At 45.1% G+C, this 25,276-nt stretch overlaps 1 protein-coding gene across 16 annotated transcripts in view; it reads right to left on the bottom strand.

The window, feature by feature from the left end:
- The window catches only part of LOC105099564 (partitioning defective 3 homolog), a 535,951-nt gene that overhangs the window by 286,438 nt on the left and 224,237 nt on the right, over window positions 1–25,276 (bottom strand). For 11 of the 16 annotated variants that reach the window (XM_064479503.1, XM_064479502.1, XM_064479498.1 and 8 more), the window contains exon 5: window positions 12,957–13,088. The exons of the other annotated variants lie outside the window; for them this stretch is intronic. In XM_064479503.1, coding sequence (XP_064335573.1) covers window positions 12,957–13,088 — 132 coding nt within the window. The remainder of the gene's footprint in view (window positions 1–12,956; window positions 13,089–25,276) is intronic. 16 annotated transcript variants of the gene reach the window in all.

Raw genomic sequence — 25,276 nt, 5'->3', positions numbered from 1 at the left:
AAAGGTCACAAAGGAGACATCTGCTGGCTGTGATCCTCAAACCCCAAACAGACCAATCCCATCAACACAAATCTTGTATCTCAAGAAAATGAGTCTCAGTGGCAAATCCCAGCCGCCAAGGCCAACACGGGATGTTCACATTCGGGAAGAAGCTGAGGACTTTCAAAGGGGCTGTTTTCAGGCTATTACATAGAGCCTAAGGCGTAACAGGGAAACCCGTGTTAGCGCAGAGATAAACCACACAGCACCTCCCCTTGGGCACCTCCGGGTGAGGAAGAACCACTGATCCCGCTCCCGCGGGATCCATGTGCACAGGTTACTGCTGAGAATCAGCAAAAACCTCACATCTTTCAAGAATCATTTAATGAGCCACCGTTTTTTAAAAATCTTGTCCTTTTCCTGTCTCATCATTCAACTCATTTGCCTTCAGCAAATTATGCAAATAAAGAACAATTATTGACAAGACGGGGGTGGGCGAGGGAGGGGGGACAGTGGGCATATTATAATCTTCATTCATAAGAGAAAAATACTTATCAAATACCAGAGATTTAAAACATGAAAAGAACGCACAAGTTATTTCAAAGGGGAAATAATCGTTCAGAAAACCTCATTTGCCACCAGCAGTGAAGGAGGGTTCCCTTTTCTCCACAGCCTCTCCAGCATTTATCATTTGTGGATTTTTGAATGATGGCCATTCTGACTGGTGTGAGGTGATACCTCATTGTGGTTTTGATTTGCATTTCTCTGATAATTAGTGACATTGAGCATTTTTTCATGTGCCTATTGATCATTTGTATTTCTTCCTTGGAGAATTGCTTGTTTAGGTCTTCTGCCCATTTTTGGATTGGGTTGTTTGTTTTTTTCTTATTAAGTTGTATAAGTTGCTTATATATTCTGGAGATCAAGCCTTTGTCGGTTTCATTTGCAAAAATGTTCTCCCATTCTGTAGGTTGTCTTTTTGTTTTACTTATGGTTTCCTTTTCTGTGCAGAAGCTTGTAAGTTTCATTAGGTCTCATTTGTTTATTCTTGCTTTTATTTCTATTTCTTGAGTAGATGCAGCCACTGTGGAAAACAGTATGGAAATTCCTCAAAAGACTAGGAATGGACTTATCATATGACCCAGGAATTCCGCTCCTGGGCATATATCCAGAAGGAACCCTACTTCAAAAAGACACCTGCACCCCAATGTTCACAGCAGCACTATTTACAATAGCCAAGACATGGAAACCGCCTAAATGTCCATCAACAGATTACTGGATAAAGATGATGTGGTATATTTATACAATGGAATACTACTCAGCCATAAAAACCAACAACATAACGCCATTTGCAGCAACATGGATGCTCCTGAAGAACGTCATTCTAAGTGAAGTAAGACAGAAAGAGAAATAAAAATACCATATGAGATCGCTCATACGTGGCATCTAAAACAAACAAACAAAGCATAAATACAAAATAGAAATAGACTCACAGACATAGAATACAAACTTGTGGTTGCCAAGGGGGCAGGGGGTGGGAAGAGATAGACTGGGATTTCAAAATTGTAGAATAGATAAACAAGATTATACTGTATAGCACAGGGAAATATATACAAGATCTTATGGTAGCTCACAGAGAAAAAAATGTGACAATGAATATATATATGTTCACGTATAACTGAAAAATTGTGCTCTACACTGGAATTTGACAACATTGTAAAATGATTATAAATCAATAAAAAATGTTAAAAAAAAAAAAAGAAAACCTCATTTGAATTTTATGTATTTAACATTAACAAAAATGTTATTTAAAAGTTTCCAAGGGAGGCACCTGAAGAAAAATCTTTTAAACTTAATTTTCTTCCATAATATTATTGGGGCAAATTTGCTAACATTTTGTACTCCAGTAAAAAACAAACAATTATTTTAATAAACATTTGCCACTTAAAAATGGATTTTTTGGAGGGTTTGGACCCTCCCCTGCATTCAAGCTCTCAAAGAGTTCGCTCAGCCCCCAAATAACTCGGGGTTTGAGGGAAGAATCAGAGAAATTAAAGTTAGGGAAGGAAGAAAACACTGAGACCAGAAAGAACAAACTTCCGAGTGACTGCCATCCAAGAAAACACTGAAGACCTGGACTCGGCCCTGAAGGAGTGGCAAGGACCCCACTGCACCCCCAAGCGTGCCCTTTCCTCAGGGAAGATGGGGAACAGAGTGGCCCTTCTCCCTGAGGGGAAAGGGAGCCACCTTCGGCTCCCCTGCTGCCAGCTGTGTCCATGCCTTCCTTTTGCCCCGGGGAACGTGCAAGGGGGCCCCGTTTCACAGGCACATCTCGTCAGCTGATCAGATCTCACAGAACCTCGTGTTGCGATGTGATGCACGTGTGAATAGGTCTCCTGGGCGCGGCTGGTGGGACTGTCACCTGGTCCAGCATCTCCTGAGGTCAGTCTGGAAACACCCATCGAAGTTCCCAACCTGCACCCTCTCGTACAAACCCACACATGTACAGTCATTTGCGGGGCAGAGCAGAGGGGTCTGCCCAGGAGGTACTCAATGCCAAGTGGCTTAAGAACAAGGGTTATCACTGCGGTGTTGTCTGCAACAGCAAACCCAGTACGCAATCCACACGCCCATCGGCAGACAGTGACCCTTCTATGCAAAGGAAAATGACTGAACCGGTTCACAAATGGACACTTTTTATGCTTCAATATACAAAGACCACCCAACCACTGTCAGCAAAAAAAAAAAAAAAAAAAAAAAAAGCCCAGAAGATGATAGATTCGATTTAGGTAAAAATGTGCAAAGAGCATGCTTTCGTATCTGCTGCTGAAAGAAAACTGCCATGAGCACCTGGAGCGGGGGCTTCACGGGGCAGGAGAGCTGGCGGCAGGCAGGCAGGACTTTGTACACCACGTGTAACCACACTGGATTCTGGAACTACGACTGCGTTACCTCTGCAACAGTCAAGTAAACAACATATTCTAAACTTGTTTAATTTAAAAAAAAGAAATCATATTATTAAATTAACCCCCAGACAGTGCAGTGAGTGTACTGTCTTCCAAGGTACCAGAGGAGACCCCATCATTCTAATCGCTCATTTCAACAGCTGTCTAATGAGCCTGGAGGACAATCAGGAACAAACAGGGACACCTATTACCGTCAACTTAAAAAAATAAAATTCCCCTCAGCTTGTGTGGGGTCATCCTCCGTCCAGAATCAATTCCTTTCACTAAAAAACATTTTGTGCAATTCCATAAGAAACAAAGGATATTACTCCTCTCCTTGAAAATAATTTCTAAAACTCAATTTTATATCAAATATCCACACAGAAAAAGAGATGATTGAAGAAAAAACCATCAAAAAGCTATATACTAGGTATAAAATGCTAATGGTAAGTCAGAATTTATAATATCCACATTTTACATACTGAGCATAGAATACCAAACTCTGCTGTTCCTAGAATAGGAATAATCATCTCCAAAAGAAAAGAAAATTTTTGCCAGCTTGGAGTGTCAGAGTAATAGTATAATTCATATTCATTCTAATGAAATAAAGGAAACTCACAACTTTTGGGAAAAAAATTCTTTTTAAACAGAAAAAAAAAAAATCCCAGCTCTCAAGCAAATGAAATATAGGACATATCAGGAGAGAATACATTATTTTCAACTCAATTGCTTATAAATATTAAATAGAATCAAATGGTTTGTTCAAATATTATTTTTCCAATTAACTGGAAAGTTATCTGTCACTTTAGTTATAAACACAAAGAATAATTAAATAGTTTCTGAAAATCAAATATTTTAAGTATGCAAGTAATGAACATTTCTGGAGCTAACAGAATCAATGACTTTGTCAGGCCTCTGACAACACTCTGGGGGCCTGTTCGCCACGTATCCCCCTCCTCCCAGCACCTGCTCCTCGGCCTCCCCAGGGCTGCCATCACCAAGGCCGACACAGCGGAAATTGCTAGGACACAGCGACACAGCTGGCAACAGACTGATCGCGCTCACCTCCTGACAACCGAATCCACGTTGTGCTACAAGGCGCCCTTGGAGAAAGACCGGAGGTGACTGAGTAAGCTAGGAGACAAGGGGGCTGTGCCCCCATCAGACCAGGACTTTCTAAACAGCAGCTGCACAAGCAAGCCTGGATGACTCAGAAGTCTGACCGTGGTCCCACAGTTTACAGATGTACATGTCATCACACAAAACAGGTCTCCCCTCTGCCGACCGTCTGCAGGTCCCAGCTTGTGACTCGTAAATACCAGCCTCACACCACAGACATGGCCCATCTAGTCCACCCCGCAGAGAATCCACCCATGACACACAGTGCCAGAAAAAGTAAAGTCATCATAGACTTTCCCTTTCAATTCCTCTGAACCACTTACTCAGAACTACAGGGCGGACCACGAGGAGCTACCTACAGTCACCAAGACCATGCCTGTGCCTTGAAGGGCATGGAAACTGACAGAAACCAAGACAGACTCAAATTCACGAGTGTTGGAAAGAAAAGGGAGGTGAGAGCAGAGACAGCAAAGAAGGCAGCAGGGATGTTCCCTCCCTCGAGCATGAGGACTAGGGAGGTCCCCGTGGGGGGCGGCCACTGACTTGACACACGAAAGGTAAGAAGGAACCAAACCTGGGCTGGGAGGAGCAGGAAGCCCAGCAGAGGGACAGTGAGCCAGGGGTTCAAAGGGTGGCGGGGGGCGGGGGGGTTAACTGAGCACCTACGTGCTGACGGGAGAGACCTCGTGCACACACGCAGACACACACACACACTCTCACTCTCAGGACTGTGTTGGGAGGAATTAAATACACACCAAGCCCTAAGTCGGAGCCGGGACAGCAGCAGAGCAGAGGTGACGACGGCAGCTTCTAGGGGTCAGGGGTGCTCCTCCCGGGTGCGGAGGGGCAGTGTGTGGATGCAGCAGTGGGAACACAGGACCCAGGACCCAGAACCCACTTCTGAGAAGGAAGGAGTCACCACAGGGGGAGGGGACATGGTGCTTCTCAGAGGGTTAGCCTGACTCCAGTGAATCCCAGTATTGCAGCTGCATCTTGCAATATGAGAATTACAGTATTTATAGAAAAAGAGAACAAGTTGCTCCATCTTCCAATCTTACGAAGTTTGATTTACTAGAAACAAAAATATTTCAAAACTAATGTTCTTATCATTGAGGAGTGTAAATAATGCAGACACATGAAGGGAAACCCCCAAGCACGCCCCAAGCCGACCCCAGCCCCACGCCACCAAGGGTATGCTGTGGAAACTGCCTGTTTATGTTCAGTACTTTCAACTGTTCAGACATGAAAGAGAGGCAGTCAACAACCTCCTTCCAGCCCTAAGAGCAGAGAAAGAAAAAAAAGCAAGGAAAAAATGAGGGGAGGGGAATTGCTCACAGATACACAGAGCTCGTGAGAACACCACAGGGCATGTACCCCGGCCTCTGTGGGGGAAAAAGAACATAAAACCACTGGACAAAATGCTTCAGGGCTTAAAGGGGCAACTTTTTCAGGACCATTTCAGAATCCTGTTGAAGGCAGATGGAAAAAGTCCACGTAGGATAAATTTTGAAAAGGCACACCTACCTAGATCCTAACGTTCCAAAATTAAAAATAGCTTCTGAGAGGTTCAGCGTCTACAGGGAGGCTGCAGAGCCGGCAGTGAAGACAACACACAGTGAGCTGAAAACGTTAATGTGATTCCTTAACCAGGGCTGTTTGAAAGGACAGCAGTCCCACTGCTCACTAAACACAGAGATAAAGAACAAACTTTCAAAAGCAAACGACATACAGAAGGGTGGGGAAAAAAGAGAGAGAAAGCCTGTATTTGCTTCAAGGTTATAGTTAATCGCAGGGCTCACCGCAAAAATCTTTAAGACTGCCTGCGATGAACACATGAAAGGCGCCCGAGGTCATGGCTCAAAAAGAAGGTGGACCTTTATTCGCAGCGCGGGCTCTGGGCGGCGCGTCCCTGCAGCTGTATTCACAGGCAAGACGATCGCCGGGTACTGAGGGATTCCCCGTGGAGGGTAATCCACGCACCGCCGAAGATGTCACTCGGTACAGTTTCTGACCCACTTCCCTGCTGCTGGCGGGCTTTTAGCTCCGCAGGCCAAAGAAGCAATACATAGGACCAGGCATCAAGGAAAGGGAGGACTGGCTGGCGCCCCGCTCCCCGCCCGCCCCGCTGCAAAGCTCAGGAGCCGCACCGCGCCTCCCCCACACCCCAAACATCCGGATGCTTGCTCAGCAGTAGCCAGACAAGAGCCCCCACAAGACACTTAGCATTTTAGGATTTAATCCTTTCCAAACTACACGTGCTTGCCAAAATCAAAAGGGAACGTAGAAAACGGACCCAGAGATTAACACTCCTGTCATTTTTGTGTCAGATTATGTTCTTCAGAAAAGAACCAGAGATGATTTAAAGTGATTAAGTTTTCTTCTAATTCTGATAAGATGCCACAGAAGCAAGACTCCAATTCTGGTAGGATGGTGAGGGCAGGAAAAACATACCAGGGAGGAAAACGAGACGGCCCAGCACACCAGGCGGCATTTCCAACCCGCTGGGGGAAAGGACGCAGGAGGAGGACAGCGACCCCAGGCGGAGAGAGTTCTCGAGGTAGGAATACTCAGCCTACTCTTTCCTACAATGAAGTTGGATGTGGCACCTCACAATGCCTGCAATACACTGAAAACTGATCTGCATTTTGCTGTGTCACCCAACTTCACCTTCACACGCAGCCGGTCTGCCAAACGGGTGCTACTTTCTGCATTTTTGTACACTGTGAAAATAGGTTTGCAGAGTTTACAGCACCCGGACAAGGCCACGCCAGTGCACTGGAGGGCAGGTGTCCACGGGCTGGCCCAGGCTTCCCAGGCTCACTGTGCCACTTAATTCACGTCGGGGTAGAGTGCTACTGTGGCTCCCACGAGAAAGCACATGGAAATAAAGTGGCCCTGCAGGGGCTGGCAAGGCTCCTGGGTAAATCCGGCAGTCCTCCTCAGAAGCATGTGCACCAGCCCTCACACTCCGGTCCTGTTGTTGGACTTGAGGCTTTGAGAACACAGCTCTTTTGTTACGGAAAAATGTGTTACAGCTCGGTGTTACAGCTCAGTTGTGACAGCAACCTGGATCCGGGGGAAAAACCAAGCAGCACTGTAGAGTTGGAGAACGCAGGTTTATTACGCCAGTGGGACCAGAAAAATTAACCCTTCAAGCTCTGGACACCGTCTGTGGGTTTACACAGGCCTTTTATAGGCTGCCAGTTTTACACTTTGCAACATCCTATGCAAAGTAAGTTTAACAGAAGTTGATCAACCAGGAACAAGCTTTGTAAAAATACACCAATCAGGAGTGAGAGAAATAACCAATCAGAAGTGAGAGTAATACCCAATCAGGAGTGAAGGAAATAACCAATCAGAAATGAGCTCAGGGAACCAATAGAATTTTAGGTGTAAGTTAGCCGCTTTAGAGGCAGAAAGCGAGACAGAGCCTCTAGGCCAGGGAACTGGACGGTGCTGGGAGGAGAGCAGCGGCCCTACCTAGGGGTCCTGCCCGTCTTTTTATGGGGCTCCCCACCTCACTTTCACGATAAAAATTTAAAAATATGTAGAACTTACAAAAAATAATGTGTGTCACAAACACAGAAGACGCTTTAATCATGTTTTGCAACTCAAATCATTTTGAGACGTATTAGAGGCACAGCCGACCCACTAAAGCACCAGAAAATACTCTACTCTGGGCAAGTTCAGGTGCCGGACACCTCCCTTCCAAGGCTGCGCTGGCTTTACTCTCGGTGTTACTGTGAACACAACAGGTTTCTGCGATAAAGAACATCTCTGGCATTTTATAATGAAAACTAAATTTCATTGTAAAATGATCAATGTTTTTAGTTTCTACACTTGCTGCTGCTGGAGGTGAGTGCAATTACGTTTGCTTCTGCACAAGGTCTGCCGAACTTTGCCAACTGGGAAATAATATCAACAAATCCCCTTCCTTTTTAACAAAAAAACAGCGGAACTTTAGAATTTGGAGGCAGGGGTGTTCGGTTATTATTAACTGAAGAATCCAAATAGTGTCTATGCGCTAAAGAACAGACAAGCGAGAAAACCAACCACACTGCAGTCAGTCCTCGGAGCCCCGAACCCGACTTGCCCTCACGGTAGGGGAGCGTGGGGCCCGCCTGCTTCCGGGCCAGGGGCTCCACGGCGCCCCCAAATCCCAGCGGGGCACCGCTGCCACTCCCTGGCCAGCGCCCCGCCGCTGTGATGAGACATCCACACACGCCACCTCCTCGCCTTGTCATTAAGAAAGTGTGCTCAGGGCATCTTCTCAAAAACAGCTCACAGAGGTCATCCGGATGGTTCTAAGTGTCAGTGAAATGAGGGGTTTTTTTCCCATTAAGAAAAGGCTTTTAAAGCACTTGGGAAAGGATAAGGCTCTCCCTCTCCCCTACGCAGGCAGACGGAAGACGATCCCTGGGACCCACCGTCCACCCTGCAGTGACACGGGCGAAACCTGGGACCACAAGGACTCACTCATTTTTTTTTTAAAACTATACCCATATAAACTCTGGATAAGCGTCACTGTTCTGTTCACTCACATCTAAACAACGCTCTAATTTTTAAAATTTCTGCCCTAGATCTTCAAAAATTTCCCTAAGCAAATTATAACAAAGAGTGAAAATGAAGCACTTTCATAGTAACTTCCCTTTTCCATGATTTGTGAACACATGGTATGCAGCATGTGACTATTAGTCATAATGTGCAAATATTGTCAAAAGTTTAAAAAGTATCAGAATAAGCAGACAACACTGGACTCCTCTTTTTGAGGATAAGACAATGGGTAAGCATTTATTCCCTGGTGCTATTTTATTAAATCCGATTTCTGTTGAACACTCAGCTCTTCTCAGGCACACTCCCTGGGATGCCACCAAAGCAGGCCATCGTAGAAGCAGGCCTGCCCCGTATTAGCCACCCTCACTTCTGATCAAAAGTCGGAAATGTTCTGTCTGCAGGAAAAAGCACGGAGCGCGAGCACCGTGGCTGGAGACGGTGACAGAAGTGCACAGAATAAGGAGGGAGAAGGCAGCTCCCTGCCCTTCAAACTCGTGGCCTCGGGGCCCTGAGGCACCCACGGGGGACGGGTGGGCAGGGCTCCAAAAGGGAGGGCACCTTCCCCGGCACACCTGCACCTGTCAGAGCCACACCCTAGGTCTTTCCCTCAGAGTCGCTCCCTCATCGCAATCTGCCAGTTAGATGAGGTTTTTGCCTGATGGAAAGAACCTTAAAGCACGGGCTTTTCTCTAAAGGTCAGGGCAGGCGTCCCTGGAGTGGAGCGTGCTGGCGGCTGGAACATGCCTTCCACCTCCTCGCTGCTTCTGCTGACTGGCTTCAGGGCCGCTCACCATGGTGAGGCCAGGAAGTGGCAGACTCCCACTCAGCTCACATTCCCCTTGCTGGCCCCAGTTCTCCCTGTCACAAATCGCCGAGGTCCTGCCTCCTCTCGCAGGGAATTTACTAGTTGCGGGAAACTGCGGGGATGTAAGAACAAAGGCAACGTATGATGTATCACCTGCTGACGTTAAGTTATGGTCCCTGCAGAGTCAGGGAAAGGGCCGTTGTTAGAAAGAATTCAGATTTCTTAAAGCACTGCCCAACATCAAAACTAAGAGTTTTGTTGCTTTTTTTGTTTCTTGGATCTCAACGTTTTGAAAGCAGAACTTTTTCAACACACCCCCAAAAAAATCCATTTAGTTTCCAGCTCCTCTGTGCTTCCTCTGAGACCTCTCAGAAGAGGGAAGTCCCAAGACGGACGTAAGAAAAGGATGCCTCTGAGAGACCCTCCACCTGCTGGGAGGACCCTGATGTCGTCCGGATGCAGCCACAGGCACCCGAGCAAGGCGACCTGCCCTGAGTCTGGCTCCAGGCGCTTCCCGGTTCAGAGACATCTCCCACCTCTGGGACCAGGTGTTTGGTGCCACATTCTGAGAGAGGGAGGGAAGGTCCCACAGCCCCTAATGCAGGCTCAGCCCCATAGGATAGGAAACACCTCCCGAGGCGCCCAGCGCTCAGCACTGACACCATCCTCTGTCCTTGTCACCTCCCTGCCCCCGGCAAAGCCAACGTGGTCACGATTACCTTCGAAATGCAGAGCTAACGAGAGACAAGCACTCTAGGAGGAACCAGAGTGAAGACAAAGCCGCTGGAGGCCTATCAACCAGGAACTCTCTTGACCCTGCAGTCCAGCTGGCATAGCTCAAAGGAGACCTGGGTCTCCCCTGCGGATCCCAAACTGCGAAGGCAAGGGCTGGTTGTTTTTAACCACATGAAACATTCTGTCATCCACAGGATGACATACCATGACTACTTTATTAATGGCAAAAACGAAGGTGAAAAAAAAAGCCAGAGAAGAGACACCTGGGCTATTAACATCAGATGACTCATGGGGACAGTGAAACGGGTGAATCCACAGCTGAGAGAGACTGGCCAGACTCGGCGTCCAGCGCGGCCGGCATCACCGGCCGGTCCCCTCCGCCCAGATGACTGTGCTTACTTTTAGACAAAGTTTTCATTCGGGTTTGGTTTTGGTTTTGCTGTTCTTGTCCAGATAAATAGATTTCAGCCTGGTTAATTATCCTGCTGATGTGAAATCATTAAAATTAATGAGCGGATTGTCATTTCTGAAACTGAAGCCGAGGAGGACGATCTCAGGCCCAGAAGCAAAGAGCTAATGTCACCTACGTGGATAACATGGACTGAGGAGGCGCTTATGAAAAAAACCTGCTCACCGTGGAACAGATACTTCAGATGACTTCAGCAGAAGCAAACCACGGCTTCGTTCTGGGGGGAAAAATATATGGTGCTTGAGTGGCTTCTCAATACAGCTGTTTTGCTTAAAAAGAAACTATTTTATACCAAAATTACAAAGAAAAACTACACAACTTTCCTTAAAAACAGATCTACAACCGCAACAAGACAAGACTGTATTTTAGAAACAATGAAACGTATCATGTTTCAGAAACTCTGGGCCGCCAATGTTTTTCTCCTCATCTTCCAATAAAAAGGTCAGATTCCGCATATTTAGCTTGAAGGAGCCCCGAGGGGGTTACCTTCTGGGAAGGTAAACCCCAGCCCCACGCAGGCTCCACGAGTCTAAACCAAGACAGGTCCTTTCGCCACCTCTGATTTAGAGATGGGCAGGCAGGCCCTGCGGTTCTGGACAAGAGACCACAAAGGGCGTCATAGCGGGGGTGGGTCCTGGCAGGAAAGGCTCACCTGCTCTCAAAGCCGCCACAAAGGGCGCAGCCCCCTCCCTCTGCAAGGATGTGACAGTCAGGACCCTAGCAGCCAAGGACCGGCCACCCCATCAGGGCTTCCGGGGAAGCTGGGGAACCCGGACCCTCAGGGAGGCCCCCGAGCTACAAATGGGACCCCCAGCTCCCTTCCTTCCGACTTACGGTCAAAGGAGCACGGAAGATTTCCTTACCAGCACTCTACGCCTTCTGGATCAGCGCCTGGGCCCCAGACATGACGCCCAGCCCTCAGCGGGCATCACATTGGGAGATGAGGCAGGTTCCAGGATGACACCGTTTGATTTGCGAATAAACTGACCTGAGGACAATTTGAGCAGGTGCCCAAACCCCACATGTGGTGAAGGGCTGGTAGCCGCCCATCTGACCCCAGGCCCACACTAAAATATCTAAGTTTTAAAAAGCAACCTCACAGTGACAGTGTTCTCAAAATAACACAGACTTTACACTGACTGGTGTTATTTATCCCTGGCTTTCCACTTGTTTTTATCACTTGTGTCTCCTAAGTAGAACTTCCATGGGTTTTTTCATCACTTAAAATTATCTCCCTCACACAGTGTTTCCATGCTACTTATTATGTTAAAAAAAAAAGCAGCACATTTCCACACCATCGCAGGTGTCAAAGGCAAGCTGTCCTTTTTTTTATTGTTTCATATTCAAACACCCCACATACACAAAACTGCTGAACAAGGTTTATGCTGTAAAACAGAGACTGAGATGAATTAGGTAAAACACTTCGGATTTCTTTCCACTGATACCACTAATCTAAACTGAAGAACAGCTATTCCAGTGAACAGTTTAATCACTTTAGAAATTACTGAAATAGATAAACAAGAAAACATCCTCTCGCTGAGTCCTCACCTAGATTTCAACCCATATGGACTTTTTGAAGAAAATGACGAAGGAACCAAGTAAGTGGACTTTTAATATAAAAACTATTAAAACTACCAAGAAAACACTAAGATTTCCACTACAGAGAAAACGCTGTAACGGACAATAAACAATTAAGACTTAAAAAAACAAAAACCAACACTGGAAGAATTCTTCATACATCAAAACTTACCAGATAAATTCTCAGCCTTCACGAGAACGACGGTGTCTCTAACAGGGACGTTGCGAACAGGGAGCCGATACGTACACGGAGTGGGAAACAATTCTGATTTCACGACCTGTAAGTGGCCACCCTGCGGCGTCCGCTGAGCGAATCTAAACATGCCTACAGTGGGGGCAGGCCCCAACACTCGCGGAAGGACAGGTCCCCAGGCCTGACACATTAGTCTGAACTCTGAAGCCATGGGAAGCGTGTTTCTCTCCTGCGGTGGAGTCAGTAGGACAGAAAATCCCACCTGCCTTTCAGACCACGCGACCTCGCTGCCCCTCAGTCAGCAGAGGAGCTCGGCAGTCCCCAGAACTGCATTATGCGCGCCAAGCGTCTGTGCCTCAGTGACCTGCCAAGCTCGCCGGTGCCAAGTCACAATCTACAGCAACTGCTGATGACACACCTCTGATCGGGGACCACCATGGAAATACTCTGCGTTTATGTCAGACACGCGCTGGCACAGGGCCCGGTCCCCAACCGCAGGTCGTCAGAATCGCTCCCCGTCCTTGAGGGGGGACACAGGGACGTCAGGGGAGGGTGGGTGGAAGGACTCGGCTGCGTTACCTGTTCCTGCTTCTCCAGCCACTTGTCCACCATCGGGTGACTGGCACTCAGGGATGAGCGAGCGTTGTCCCTCTGAAACTGGTTAGACCAGTTACTCGTGTCCCGCGGGAGGCTCCTGTAGTTCTCATCTTTCTATTCAAGAAGAAACAGAAAGTCATCTTGTAAAAACCAGACCTTGCAAATTAAGGATGCATCTGGCTTTTCAAAAGTAGCAGAAAAACGATTCCCTGTATTTAAAGGATTTTCCCCAAAACTATGCAAAACAGCCAGCCCACCAGGTCCGGGCCTGTCGGGGACAGCCACACGCGCAGGCCCACAAGGGACCCAACGGCCACCTCCCCGCCAGGCGCACGCACCACAGGACGGAAGACACTTCCATACCAGCCTCGCACTGTCTCCCAATCACAGCATTTTCTCACTCCTTCCTCTTCCCAATCTCAGAAGAACTTTGTGAGCTATTTTATATAATTCACCAAAAACGTTTAAAACGAGGAAGACGAATGTGCCCTGTATTTAGACCCTCGTACTTGAGACTTTGGGCTGCTTTGTTACCTACTTCACTAGCTAGTTGTAAACAGCGCTTCAAACATCAAGTAGCGAAAAAGAATTATTCTATCCCAATACGTGGTCTGCAACACACACGAAACTGTTCACCCCGACATGCTTCGGACAAGTGATGTCTTTACGTAAAAACCAACTTAGGGGATAAATATTTATTTAATACACCCCGGAGCAACCGAGGTACTTCCTTCAAATAAAGATTTCTAGCAACCTGCTTTGGCTTTAGGGCTGTAAAACTTAATTTAAATGTTCTGAAAAGACATGAGAAGACTAGGGTGAGCCAGGAAAGACAGCCAAACAGTTTGGCTGAATCACTAAATCCAGGTATCTCCTAGAAGAAGATATGTAAAACGTTCACCTCACTTCACCCCACTTTTACGCCAGGGCCCCACTATAAGAGAAGAACCCAAATATCCTCCTGAGTAACTCTGTTAAGGGCAGTCTGGTTGTAAATGTCGCCCACACATGCTGACTCTCATTCTTCATGACTCTGCAGTGAACACACACACAGAAACAAAAGTGCAAGATCACAGGTTTGCACTGTGAAGACCTAGCGATGGACCAGAATGCTCCTTTCTGTTCCGGAGAATAAAACCTAAAAATGAACTGATCATCCCAGACCTATGGCAATACTGTGACATATGAATTTTTTTTTAATCTATAAATATTTACCAGTATAAATTTTAAAGAGAAACTTTGTGAGTCTTTTTTTTTCTTAACTCAAGCTACAGAAAATAAACTTTAAAATTTCAACGGTAAAATTAACCATTAGCAGCAAGTACTTTTCACAAGAAAAACTCTGTGCTTTTCCGGACACTGCGGCTCAGGAGGGCTGTGATGGGGAGTAACCACAGGTACAAGGAAGATGCTGGGAAGATCCCCCCCCCCCCCCCGGTCAGGGGTGAGGTAGCGACCTTGCCTACAGAAACGTGGAAACAGGAAAATGAGCTAAGGACGCAGACACATTCTAAAGAAAAGAAAGACGCAAACGAAGAAACTAAAGCTCACTGTGCCTCAAAGCACTAAGGCCCCTCCCTAACAGCTGAGCGGAAACTTCAGAGCAAAGCAAAGCTACCTGTTCCACAGGGACTACCGAGGAGAAACCCAAGCAGGCCCTAAGGGGCGGGGGAGCTCAGTACTGGCTGAGCCTCAGGTCCAAGGGGACAGGAGGGTGGGAAGTGGGGAGACACCCAAGCAGAGTCTTCCCATGCAGGGTCAGGCTCCTCCCCTGGGGCAGCGGTCTGGATTTCTATCCACTTTCCACCGTGAAGGGTGGTAACACCATGAAGAATCAAACAGAAAAGAATGAAAACTCTGTCCTGCCTTTTCAGGGGGAGGCTGGATTTCAGAGAAACCGGCCGATGGGGGAAGCCTGTCTTGTCAGAAAAATGCCCAGTAGTGGAAGCAGGGTAATTAAGCGAATTAGAGAAACCACCATTCTCAACTTCTAATCAAATAATTCATTCAGGCAACGATAATCAGTGGATGATAAACCGTTGCGTGAAAAGCTGACAATGAGTCGGGTGAATGCCAAGTGACAAAATGCCACTTGCAAAGGGAAAAGTAAGTCTTTAAAGTGAAGAGGCCAGACACCACGAAGCTCCCCCTTCCTGGTGTGAGAGTGAGGGAGGTGGGTATTCCCTTCGAACCCCCGCCGTCACCCCCACCCTGGGGGCCCCTTACTCAGAACTCAGTTCCCGTCTCCCCGAACAAGCTGGAAAGCAGACCATTTCCAAACCTCCTCCCTGACGCTTCCAGGCACAGGTCAGCAGCACTAAAGTGGTTTTTTCCTGAGTTCATGATCGAAAGTTCCAACAGGATGTCCCAAAGATACCTCAGAGTCAACAGATGACAATGAAGCTTGCCTCCCATGTCAACTCTGGGCGCCTCTGAGAAACAGTCAGTCCCCTTCACCCGCTTCCCCGCCCAATCCCCACGGCATCCAGGTCCTGTTCATCCAAGGCTCACCCCTAAGATCGCATCCTCCGGTGACACCCTAGCTCGGGTCAGCTGCCCCCTCACTGGAGGCCTTGCCAGCACCGTTCCCGGCCGTGTCCCGAGGAGGGCTCTTCTACATTGTCCCTCAGGCCACATCCCACATGGAACAAGCACTGGGGGAGACCAGGAGCCTTGGGACAGCCGCACAGGGGGCCACGGGCTGCTCGCCCGCCTCAGGGTCCTCCTGAGCCCGGACTCCCAGTGACGTCTCTTCTGTAAAGGGACGCGCCACTCCTCAAGGCCCCGCTCGCCAGCAGCTTTCTCCAAGCAGCATCCTGATTCTCAACAGGACTGACCACGGCATGCTTTCTGCTACCACTGTATTCCAATTCTACTTCTCATTAGAGTTCTAACTTGTAATTTAGTTAATTTCTTAAATTGCTATTTCCACTAACACAGGGACACCTAGGCAGACGATCCCTAGTCACCTTTAAACTCCAGCACTGAACTCGGGGGCCTGCACCCACGTGCAGGGCTTTCACTGGAACATTTGCTATGCTTCCTATTTTCCCACCATTTCAGCAGCCCAGAATTTTAAAGGAACATTTCTATAATTTGTTTTAAAAATCTATCAGGGAATGCTTTAAAAAAGGTATTATGACAAACTTCAGTGAAAATGCATTAGAATGACTGTACTTTTAAATTCATACTAAAAGATGTATATCACTTTTTTTTAAATTAGTCAATTACAATGTGTCAATTTCTGGTGTCCAGCATTTTGTCCCAGTCATGCATACACATAGATATATTCGTTTTCATATTCTTTTTCATTAAAGGTTATTTATTACAAGATATTGAATATAGTCCCCTGTGCTCTACAGGAGAAATTCTGGTTTTTTAATCTATTTTTAAATATAGTGGCTAACACTTGCAAATCTCAAACTCCCAAATTTATCCCTTCCCATCCTCTCCCTCCTGGTAACCATAAGGCTATTTACTATGTTTGCATATCTGTTTCTGTTTTGTAGATGAGTTCATTAGTGTCCTTTTTTTTTTTTTTTTTTTAGATTCCACATATGAGTTCTATCATATGGTATTTTTCTTTCTCTTTCTGGCTTAGTTCACGTAGAATGATGATCTCTAGGTCCATCCATGTTGCTGCAAATGGCATTATTTTATTCTTTTTATGGCTGAGTAGTATTCCATTGTATAAACATAACACAGCTTCCTTATCCAGTCCTCTGTCGATGGACATTTAGGCTACTGTATATGTGACTATTTCAATTTAATGTCACACCTACAGTACACAATGTCTGTGGAAAATAATTAGTTCCCATTGTATCTAAAATGTAGTGTGGCATTTCTGCACTTATGTCAATAATGACACGCAACTCGTATGCCACCACACAGTGATCCTATTAAGGTAGAGAAAGGCTAAGAATCCAAAGATCTGTCTTTCTGGACCTGCCCAAAATTCTGTAATTTTATATTCATAGAATCAACTTTGAGTATTTAGTCGGTAAGGAAAATAAAACTGATAGTCCATAACAAAGTTTTTTTCCTAATTCAATGCTGTTATGATAAACTCAATAACGAATTCATGTATCAGTTTATTTAAGGTATAGGAAAAGTCGACTTAGATCTTCTTAGTCATCTCCAGGCAGGTGAAGAATTTCTAAAATATATGACTAATCATGATGCAACATATCCATTATTCTGCGGACAGCATCACACGGGTGCTCCTAGCATTTTGGCAGCGCTCCCCCTCACAGTCCCGCCTGAAGCCTGGACCGTGTGCACTCGGAGCAGAGCCCTACAGAGCTGTGATGCGCATCGACGAGGGGAGCACATTCATAAACTCTGCAACACACGATGTGCTTTCCACTGCACGTGTGCACCCGAATCATCAGTTTCCATCTGAAATGGACACGGTGCATTCTATTTCCAATCTGAAAATTTTTCTTTCCCAGTGTAAACTATTTTTAAATGATGGTATTTTTAACTATGTCTATGCAAGTTTATCTACATTTTTCATGGACCAAAGAAGAGTCAACTACAAAAAAGTCACAGTGTTTGTTAAATGCGTTTGCAAACCTTGTATTTCATAACCTAAAGAAGAAAAAAAAAACAGTAAATTTTTGTCATTAATATTTTCACAAGTTAGAGCTGTACTTGTAATAAACTGGAAAATGGGATTTTCAATCTATTTTATTCTATGATCAAATTAATGCCTCTATCCTATATACTGGTAAACTTTAAAGCAAAAAAAAAAAAAACCTTTTTCTCTAGACTCAAAAATCTAGCAGTAAGAACCAATATAGAAACCCCTAATAATTATTAAATTTGCTAATATTAAAAATTATTAGAGTAAAGCCACTACTTTATATCTAAGAGATTATATAAGAAAAGTTCCATAAGATATTACTTTTTTTTTTAATTATAACTTTAATCCTCCACTTACGAGACTGGCCCAAACAACCTCTCCATCTTCTGCACGGGGTGGGAAACTCTCCGTCTAGCCAGAAAAACACAGCTGTTCCTGCTGTGATCGGGACTTCTCCTGATCATCGAAACGAACTGCCGCGTCCTCAGGTGTCGGGAAGCCGCCCAGGCCTAAATTTGCGGCTCCCTGGTAGCAGCGCCCTGGTTACAGAGTAAATCTCCTCCAGGGCAGGGAAGTAACTGTCCTCTCTCCCCCTCCCTAAGCCAATTACAATTCAGTAAAAAACCACACGGAGCCCACCCGACATCCTATGAGAGAGGCTCCCTCCTGGCGCCCCGGCCGCAGCACCAAGGCCTCATCTCCCAGAAGCAGCACCTCAGCCGACGGTCAGGTCTCCGGGCAGACCGACACCCCTGCTGCAGAAGCACGGGGTACTTCATGAGCATTATAGACTCAGCGGGTATTTCTACATTAGCGCACAGGAAACCCAGCTACACTCCACTTTATATTTCAATGCCAAAATTCCAAATCTTTTTAAAATCGTTAGGAATCATGCCATATTTTGAAATACTAAACACCAAATGCATATAAATTTCACTTTTGCACCCTCCAGAAATTCTACTGTTTCACATATTCCTGTGTGGTTTTAAGATTTTAAGTTTCCAATATTTTTCAACTCTACCATTGTGGTCAAAGAGAATTCCATTTTCTGCTTTGTCATTTCCCCAAGAAAAGATTAAAAAAAAAACAAAGAAACTATCCTCAGGACATCTAACCTGAAGTGACGAAACTGAAGGGAAATTAGTAATGACGGCTTAGGATAAGTATCTTTTTAAAAACCTGCAGGAAGCTTGCTAAAACCTTCAGGAATCACACTGCTGATTCAGTGTGGCAGACCCACTCCTCCCCCGGGGCCGGAGTTCATCCTCTGTGCCTCCTGACGGCTACCCCAAACCGAGACCTCGAGAGCAATGCGAAGGCCAAAGCTTAAAGGTAACAACCACAGAACGGTCTGTAAGCAGGACTACTGTCCGCATCGTTCCCTGACCTTCCAGGCATCCTCCAGACACCAAGGGAATGAGGCAGGGAGACTCTAGGGAGGGGAGAGGAGTGGGGAGAAATAAACAAATTGAGTCATGCACAGAAAAACACAGGTTCAAAATTCAATTGTAAATGAAGTCAGAAACTTTGGCATTCCCTCTCAGTTTAAACCAACTGTGTGCCTATGAAGGTATTAAAAAAAAATAAGGAAACACAGGATTTTATTCCAAGCACAGCATTTATCATCACTTGTCTCGGGCTGCCATGGCCATGCCAGGTGTAGTGAACCACAAGGCACGGTGGCCAGCACCCCGCCTGCGGCGCCCCGCTCGTGCTGCTCACCGCAGCTCAGGCAGCCTCGCAAGCTGGGACCCCTGCCCCGGCATGACTGTGAACACTGGCTTGTGTATGCACCTGCTTTACTTTCTTCTTTGATAATTGCTTTCTTCCACATTCTTCATCGTATTAAGGAGAGAGGTAGAGAAGACAAAGGAGAGATTCGAACATTCATACATTTTTGTCAAAACAATTTTGTCTCATAGTAGACTATATATCTACACAGAAATGGTATAACGTCTACTAAAGTGTGCACAGTTTTGGAACAAGAGGCACTGATTACACTGACACTGCTAACTTTTTGAAAGTTAAAACATGGAAGGGTCAACTAAGGACGCCACCCAAAAACCACTAGAGCTGATACAAATTCGGCAAGGTAGCAGGATACAAGACTAACACACAGAAATCTGCTGCATTTCTCTACACTAACAATGAAATATCAGAAAAGTGAAGAAGAAAAAAAAAAAGCTTTCAAAATCGAATCAAAAAAAATAAAATACTTGGGAATAAACCTGACCAAGGAGATGGAAGACTTATACACTGATAAGTATAAAACACTGATAGAAGAAATTAAAGACGATTTAAAGAAATGGAAATACATCCCATGCTCTTGGATTGGAAGAATTAATATTGTTAAAATGGCCAAACCACCCAAAGCAATCACAGAGTCAGTGTGATCCCTATCAAATCACCCAGGACGTTTTTCACAGAACTAGAATAAATAATCCTAAAATTTAGATGGACTCACAGAAGTTCACCCAGAATTGTCAAAGCAATACCGAAGAAAAAGAACAAAGCTGGAGGCATAGCCCTCCCAGATGTCAGACAGTACTACAGAGCTACAGCAATCAAAACAGCGTGGTACTGGCACAAAAAGAGACACAGGGACCAGCGGAACAGAGCAGAGAGCCCCCAGATAAATCCACACACCTATGGTCAATTAATCCTCAGCAAAGGAGGTAAGAATACACATTGGAGAAAAGTGGCCTCTTCAGCAAGTGGTGCTGGGAAAGCTGGACGGCTGCATGTAAATCACTGTAGTTAGAACACACCACCCACAGAAATACATAAAAATAAACTCAAAATGGCTTAAAGGCTTATGTCTTATAAGACAAAACAGCATAAACCTCCTAGAAGAGAACACAGGTGAAGCATTCTCTGACTTACATCTCAGCAGTGTTCTCCAGGGGCAGGTACCCAGGCAATAAACAGAAAAGCAAACATAAACAAATGGGACCTAATTAAACTTACAAGCTCTTCACAGCAAAGAAAACAATAAATAAAGCAAAAAGATAATCAATGGGATGGGAGAAAATATTTCTCCAGTGAAGACATACAAATGGTCAACAGGCACATGGGAAAATGCTCAAATTGCTAATTATCAGAGAAATGCAAAACAAAACTACAACAAGGTATCACCTCACACCAGTCAGAATGGCCATCATTCAAAAGTCCACAAATAAATGCTGGAGAGGGTGTGGAGAAAAGGGAACCCTCCTACACTGTGGGTGTGAATGCAGTCTGGTGCAGCCATTATGGAGAACAGTATGGAGGTTCTTTAAAAAACTAAAAACAGACCTACCATATGATCCAGCAATCCCACTCCGGGGCATACATCTGGAGAAAACTAATTTGAAAAGCTACATGCACCCCAATGTTCATAGTAGCACTATTTACAATAGCCAAGACATGGGAATAACCTAAATGACAGGTGACTGGATAAAGCAGCTGTGGTGTAGTTATACAATGGAATACTACTCAGCCATGAAAAAGAATAAAAATGTAGCAACATGGATGGACCTGGAGACCATCACATTAAGTGGAGTGAGCCAGACAGAGAAAGAAAAATATCATATGATATCATTTATATGTGGAATCTTAAAAAATGACACAGATGAACTTATTTACAAAACAGAGACAGACTCACAGACATAGAAAACAAACTTATGGTTACCGTGGGGAAAAGGGGGTGGGGAGAAACAAATTGGGAGTTTGGGATTTGCAGAGACAAACTACTATATATAAAATAGATAAACAATAGGGTCCCACAACATAGCACAGGAAACTATATTCAATAACTCGTAATAACCTATAATGAAAAAATATATATGTATATATGTATGTGTGTATATGTATATATAATTGAATCACTATGCTGTACACCAGAATTAACACAGCATTGTAAACTGACTATACTTCAATTTTTTTAAAAAGGCAAAAAATAAAATTAAAGATTTTGAATGCCAAAACATTTATCATAGCACCTTGTTAGCTCAAATTTCATAAGTAATAAGTATTTAATTTTCACTCTTCATTGTAATTTTCTTTTTAAATTGAGTTTGTTTTAAAGAGGAATTAGCAAAAAAAATTAATTTATTCAAGCAATTTTATTATTGAAGTACAGTCAGTTACATGTGTCAGTTTCTGGTGTCCAGCATGTTTCAGTCATACATATATATACATACATTCTTTCTCATGTTATTTTCATTATAGGTCACTACAACATATTGAATATGGTTCCCTGTGTTATAGAGAAGAAACTTGTTTATTTTATATATAGTAGTTAATGTCAAGCAAATTTTTTGTTTATGTATGAAGTTACCTAGCAAGCAAACCAAATTTTATTAGGTATTTTCCTTTGAAATGTTAAAGGTACCATACACAGTTCTTAAAACTCATTCTGGCTTCAAAAATCCTGAACTATCACCCATGTCTCTTCCAGCCTTTATGATACATGCTCAGTAGCTTCTAGATCAGAAAGTTACACTTAGATCAGTGGGATGTCCAGACTAAACATGCCAAAAAAGAGGAAAGAAAAGAAAAGAAAACTCACAGCAGAACTCTCCAGTATAGGAGTACACATCTGAGAATTATAATCAGTTTTGCAAATAAGTTTCCTTCACAGCAAATCCTTCAGGTTTGATCAAAACCAGAAGCTTAACACTGTAGTTTTAACTCACAACTTGCAACTGGCCCCGACAGTCCGACAGTCGTGATATCAGGTAAGCCCTGCAGCACGCACCCGCCTCAGGCCACGAACACGCGGGACCCAATGTGAGAAGGGGCTGGTCAAAGCTCTCACGGCAGTCCGTGCACTCGGGAGGCCGTGATGTTTGCAGAGGTGACCTTCAGAGCACAGACATCTCGGAAGCCCCCAGACCTGCACCTGAGCAGACCAGGAGATCCACCGAGAGGAACAAGATGAGCAAAACCCAGCCTCACTCAGGCTCCTCCTTGGAACCAGTTTCCCCAGAGGTTCCTACCCCATCTCAGCAGGTCAGAGTGCCATGAAAACTTTAGATCCTAAATTTAAAAGCTGGAAGGAAAAAGCTAGGGGATGTCCAGCTTAACCTCTCAGTGTCTAAAGGAAGAAACAGGGCTTCAGAGAAGCTAGGACAAGCGCTCTGTGGAGGTCAGGATGACCAACCAGGTCCCGCGGTCAGAGATACCCACTTCTGGGTGATTGCCACTCCCAAGCTCCCGCGCTCGCTCCGGCCAGGGAGCGCAGTTCCCCTGGGTGATGATGCGATTCCAGAGACCCAGCCATTCCTACACAACGATTCCTCAACCACAGGAAAGCGTCTCCCAAGCTCTGGCTTGTAATGCGGTGCAAAGCCATCACATAACCTGGCATCACAAATTATACTGACGCTAGAGGTGGCTGGTTCACCAATTAAACACTACGGTCTTAGGAATAATCGTGAGCAAAATGTCTGCTTTAAAATCGTTTTAAATACAGTGATCGCATGCCTGCCGCAACTGGGCTGATCTTTGTCCCAGGAAAGCACGCATACAGGCGTGGTGAGAAGGTAGACGGGGAGGGAAGTGTAGTATTTTTTCAAGCTACCAAAGTGTCATTCACTTCTGGGTTCCGAGGGACTAGGGAGCAGAGCTGAAAGGGGGCAGCACCAAACCCAGCTCCCACTTTCCTTCTTTCACAGGAACCAGCACGGTCCCTGAAAGGCCCTGCAGCCATCTGCACCCACAGCCAGCAGGGTCAGGAGCAGGGGAAGGGGCGGGGCTCCCTCTACGTGGGCAGGTGCGTGAGGAAGAACGAGGTGCAAATGCTGCCATGCTGCCGGTCAGGTCACACGCTGAGGAGCGGCTCAGTTTCCAAAAACCACAATGGAGACAAAGAGCAGCACTTGCCTGACTCCGCAGAACTAGTGTGAATCTGAAACAACTCTAAACACGTCAGAGAGTGCCGCACATTTCTTATTTTCTAAGTGAAGAACACCCGTCTACATTTCATTATCTTTCAAACGCACACAACTCCAAATGTTCGTATCTCAAAACGAAAACTGTAAATAACAATCATATTCTGCATCAGGAGCAAATTGCACAAACCGAGAGGAAGGGAGCAGATGCGAGGGGGTGAGGGAGAGACAGGTGCTTCCAGCAGCCGCCGAATTCCGAAATATCCACCGCCTTACACACGAGCTGCATGTGCAACATGAATCTTTCACACCTACCTAGCTAAATAAGGTGCCTTAATTTTAAAGCAATGTATGTATATTAAAAGAAATTACTAAACTTTGCGCCACACATAACTAACATGGCAATGTGCACATTAGCAGCTCCTTCTGACCCTCTTCTGTTTGCAGTCGTTAACTTCAGCGGGCTGGGTGGATCAGCAGAACCACTGGGTCACTGCTGTGAAAGGTCCCATCTACAATTTAGTTTTCTTAAAATTTTCCCCTTAATTGTGAAACTGCCTCCTCAAGTAAGCCATCTTCACAGATACATTCTTAAAACTCTAGAAAATCATTTTTATCTCTTGTAAAACTTTTTGCTAAGCAATTAAAATAAGAATATAAGAAATAATCTGCAAAAACAATACAATTTATTTGTTATTAAAACACATAATTTCAAAAACATCACCAGGTTTATATTGTATCTTAACGTCTTAGTCTTGAGCAAAAACACGCAGCTTCATTCATGTCCCTGCTAACAACCTGCTGTGGTAGCTGACTTCCACTTCTGTCCCTTCTTAGGGGGAAACTTCTGTCTACTCGCTCCAGTCCTTGTGGTTGATATGATTGTGACTGAGAAATAATACATTCCACTCTCTTTTTGATATTTTATGTGCGTTGCTCAAAACAGCTTAACAACAGCAAAATAAATAATGATATAATTGGATTTCCACCCATAGACCAAAATAAATATCCATGGGACACCACCTCCATCCAGTGCAGAAACCAACGGCTTAACCTCTGAAGAACTTAAGTCCTTGTCTCCAAGCCCACCAGCAGAAATGGCATGTTCTCCGAGAAGAATATTAATTTTCAAGGATATTATCTTGGTCCTTAAGTTATAACTGGAAATTTTAACTTGAGAAAACGTGATTCCAGGAAATTTTTGAGTGATGATTGCTTACTGTCGACCCTCCTCTACCTACACCTTAAAAACAAACAAAAAAAAAACCTTCCAATCTGAACAAAGTGGAAGCAAAACAGCCGATGTACTAGGATGTCCCGACAAAAACTGAAGGCAATGTCAATCACCCGGGCAGGGGGACGCCACATGTTTAAAACCAGCATTTTTCAAAGTCAGCCTGGTTGTGGGGAAAGGTACCAGCCTTAAGCCAGTGTTTAATAAAATCAGTTGAAGAACTTGTAATACAACTCATTTCCAAAGAGGAAAACACATTTCAGGGAAACACCAGGGGTGTCAGGGGGCTCCTGGAGACCTGTGGCTGAAGCCTGGTTCCGCTAATTCCAGGTACTGGTGCACGAACTGTCATCCAGTTCTCAGCACAGAACGGGGGTGGTGCGATCCACCTTGCAAAGCTGGGGTGTGAAAGCCTTCTTGTTTTGGAAAAAGTCTAGATATACAGACATGCTGCAAAGACAGCTCCTGTGTGCTCTCCCCTAACCTCTTCCAACGCTAACGACTTCCATAACCTTGGCACGTTGGTCAAAGCTGGGACGCAAGACTTGGTGAGGTTTTGAAAATTATGCCAGTTTTAACAGTAAATGCTGATTATTGTTATATTCATATT

The sequence above is a fragment of the Camelus dromedarius genome, chromosome 26 (genome assembly GCF_036321535.1).
Source record: "Camelus dromedarius isolate mCamDro1 chromosome 26, mCamDro1.pat, whole genome shotgun sequence".
Taxonomy (NCBI): domain Eukaryota; kingdom Metazoa; phylum Chordata; class Mammalia; order Artiodactyla; family Camelidae; genus Camelus; species Camelus dromedarius.
The sequence above is the reverse complement of the archived record's forward strand: the minus strand, read 5'-3'. Positions and strand labels throughout refer to the sequence as shown.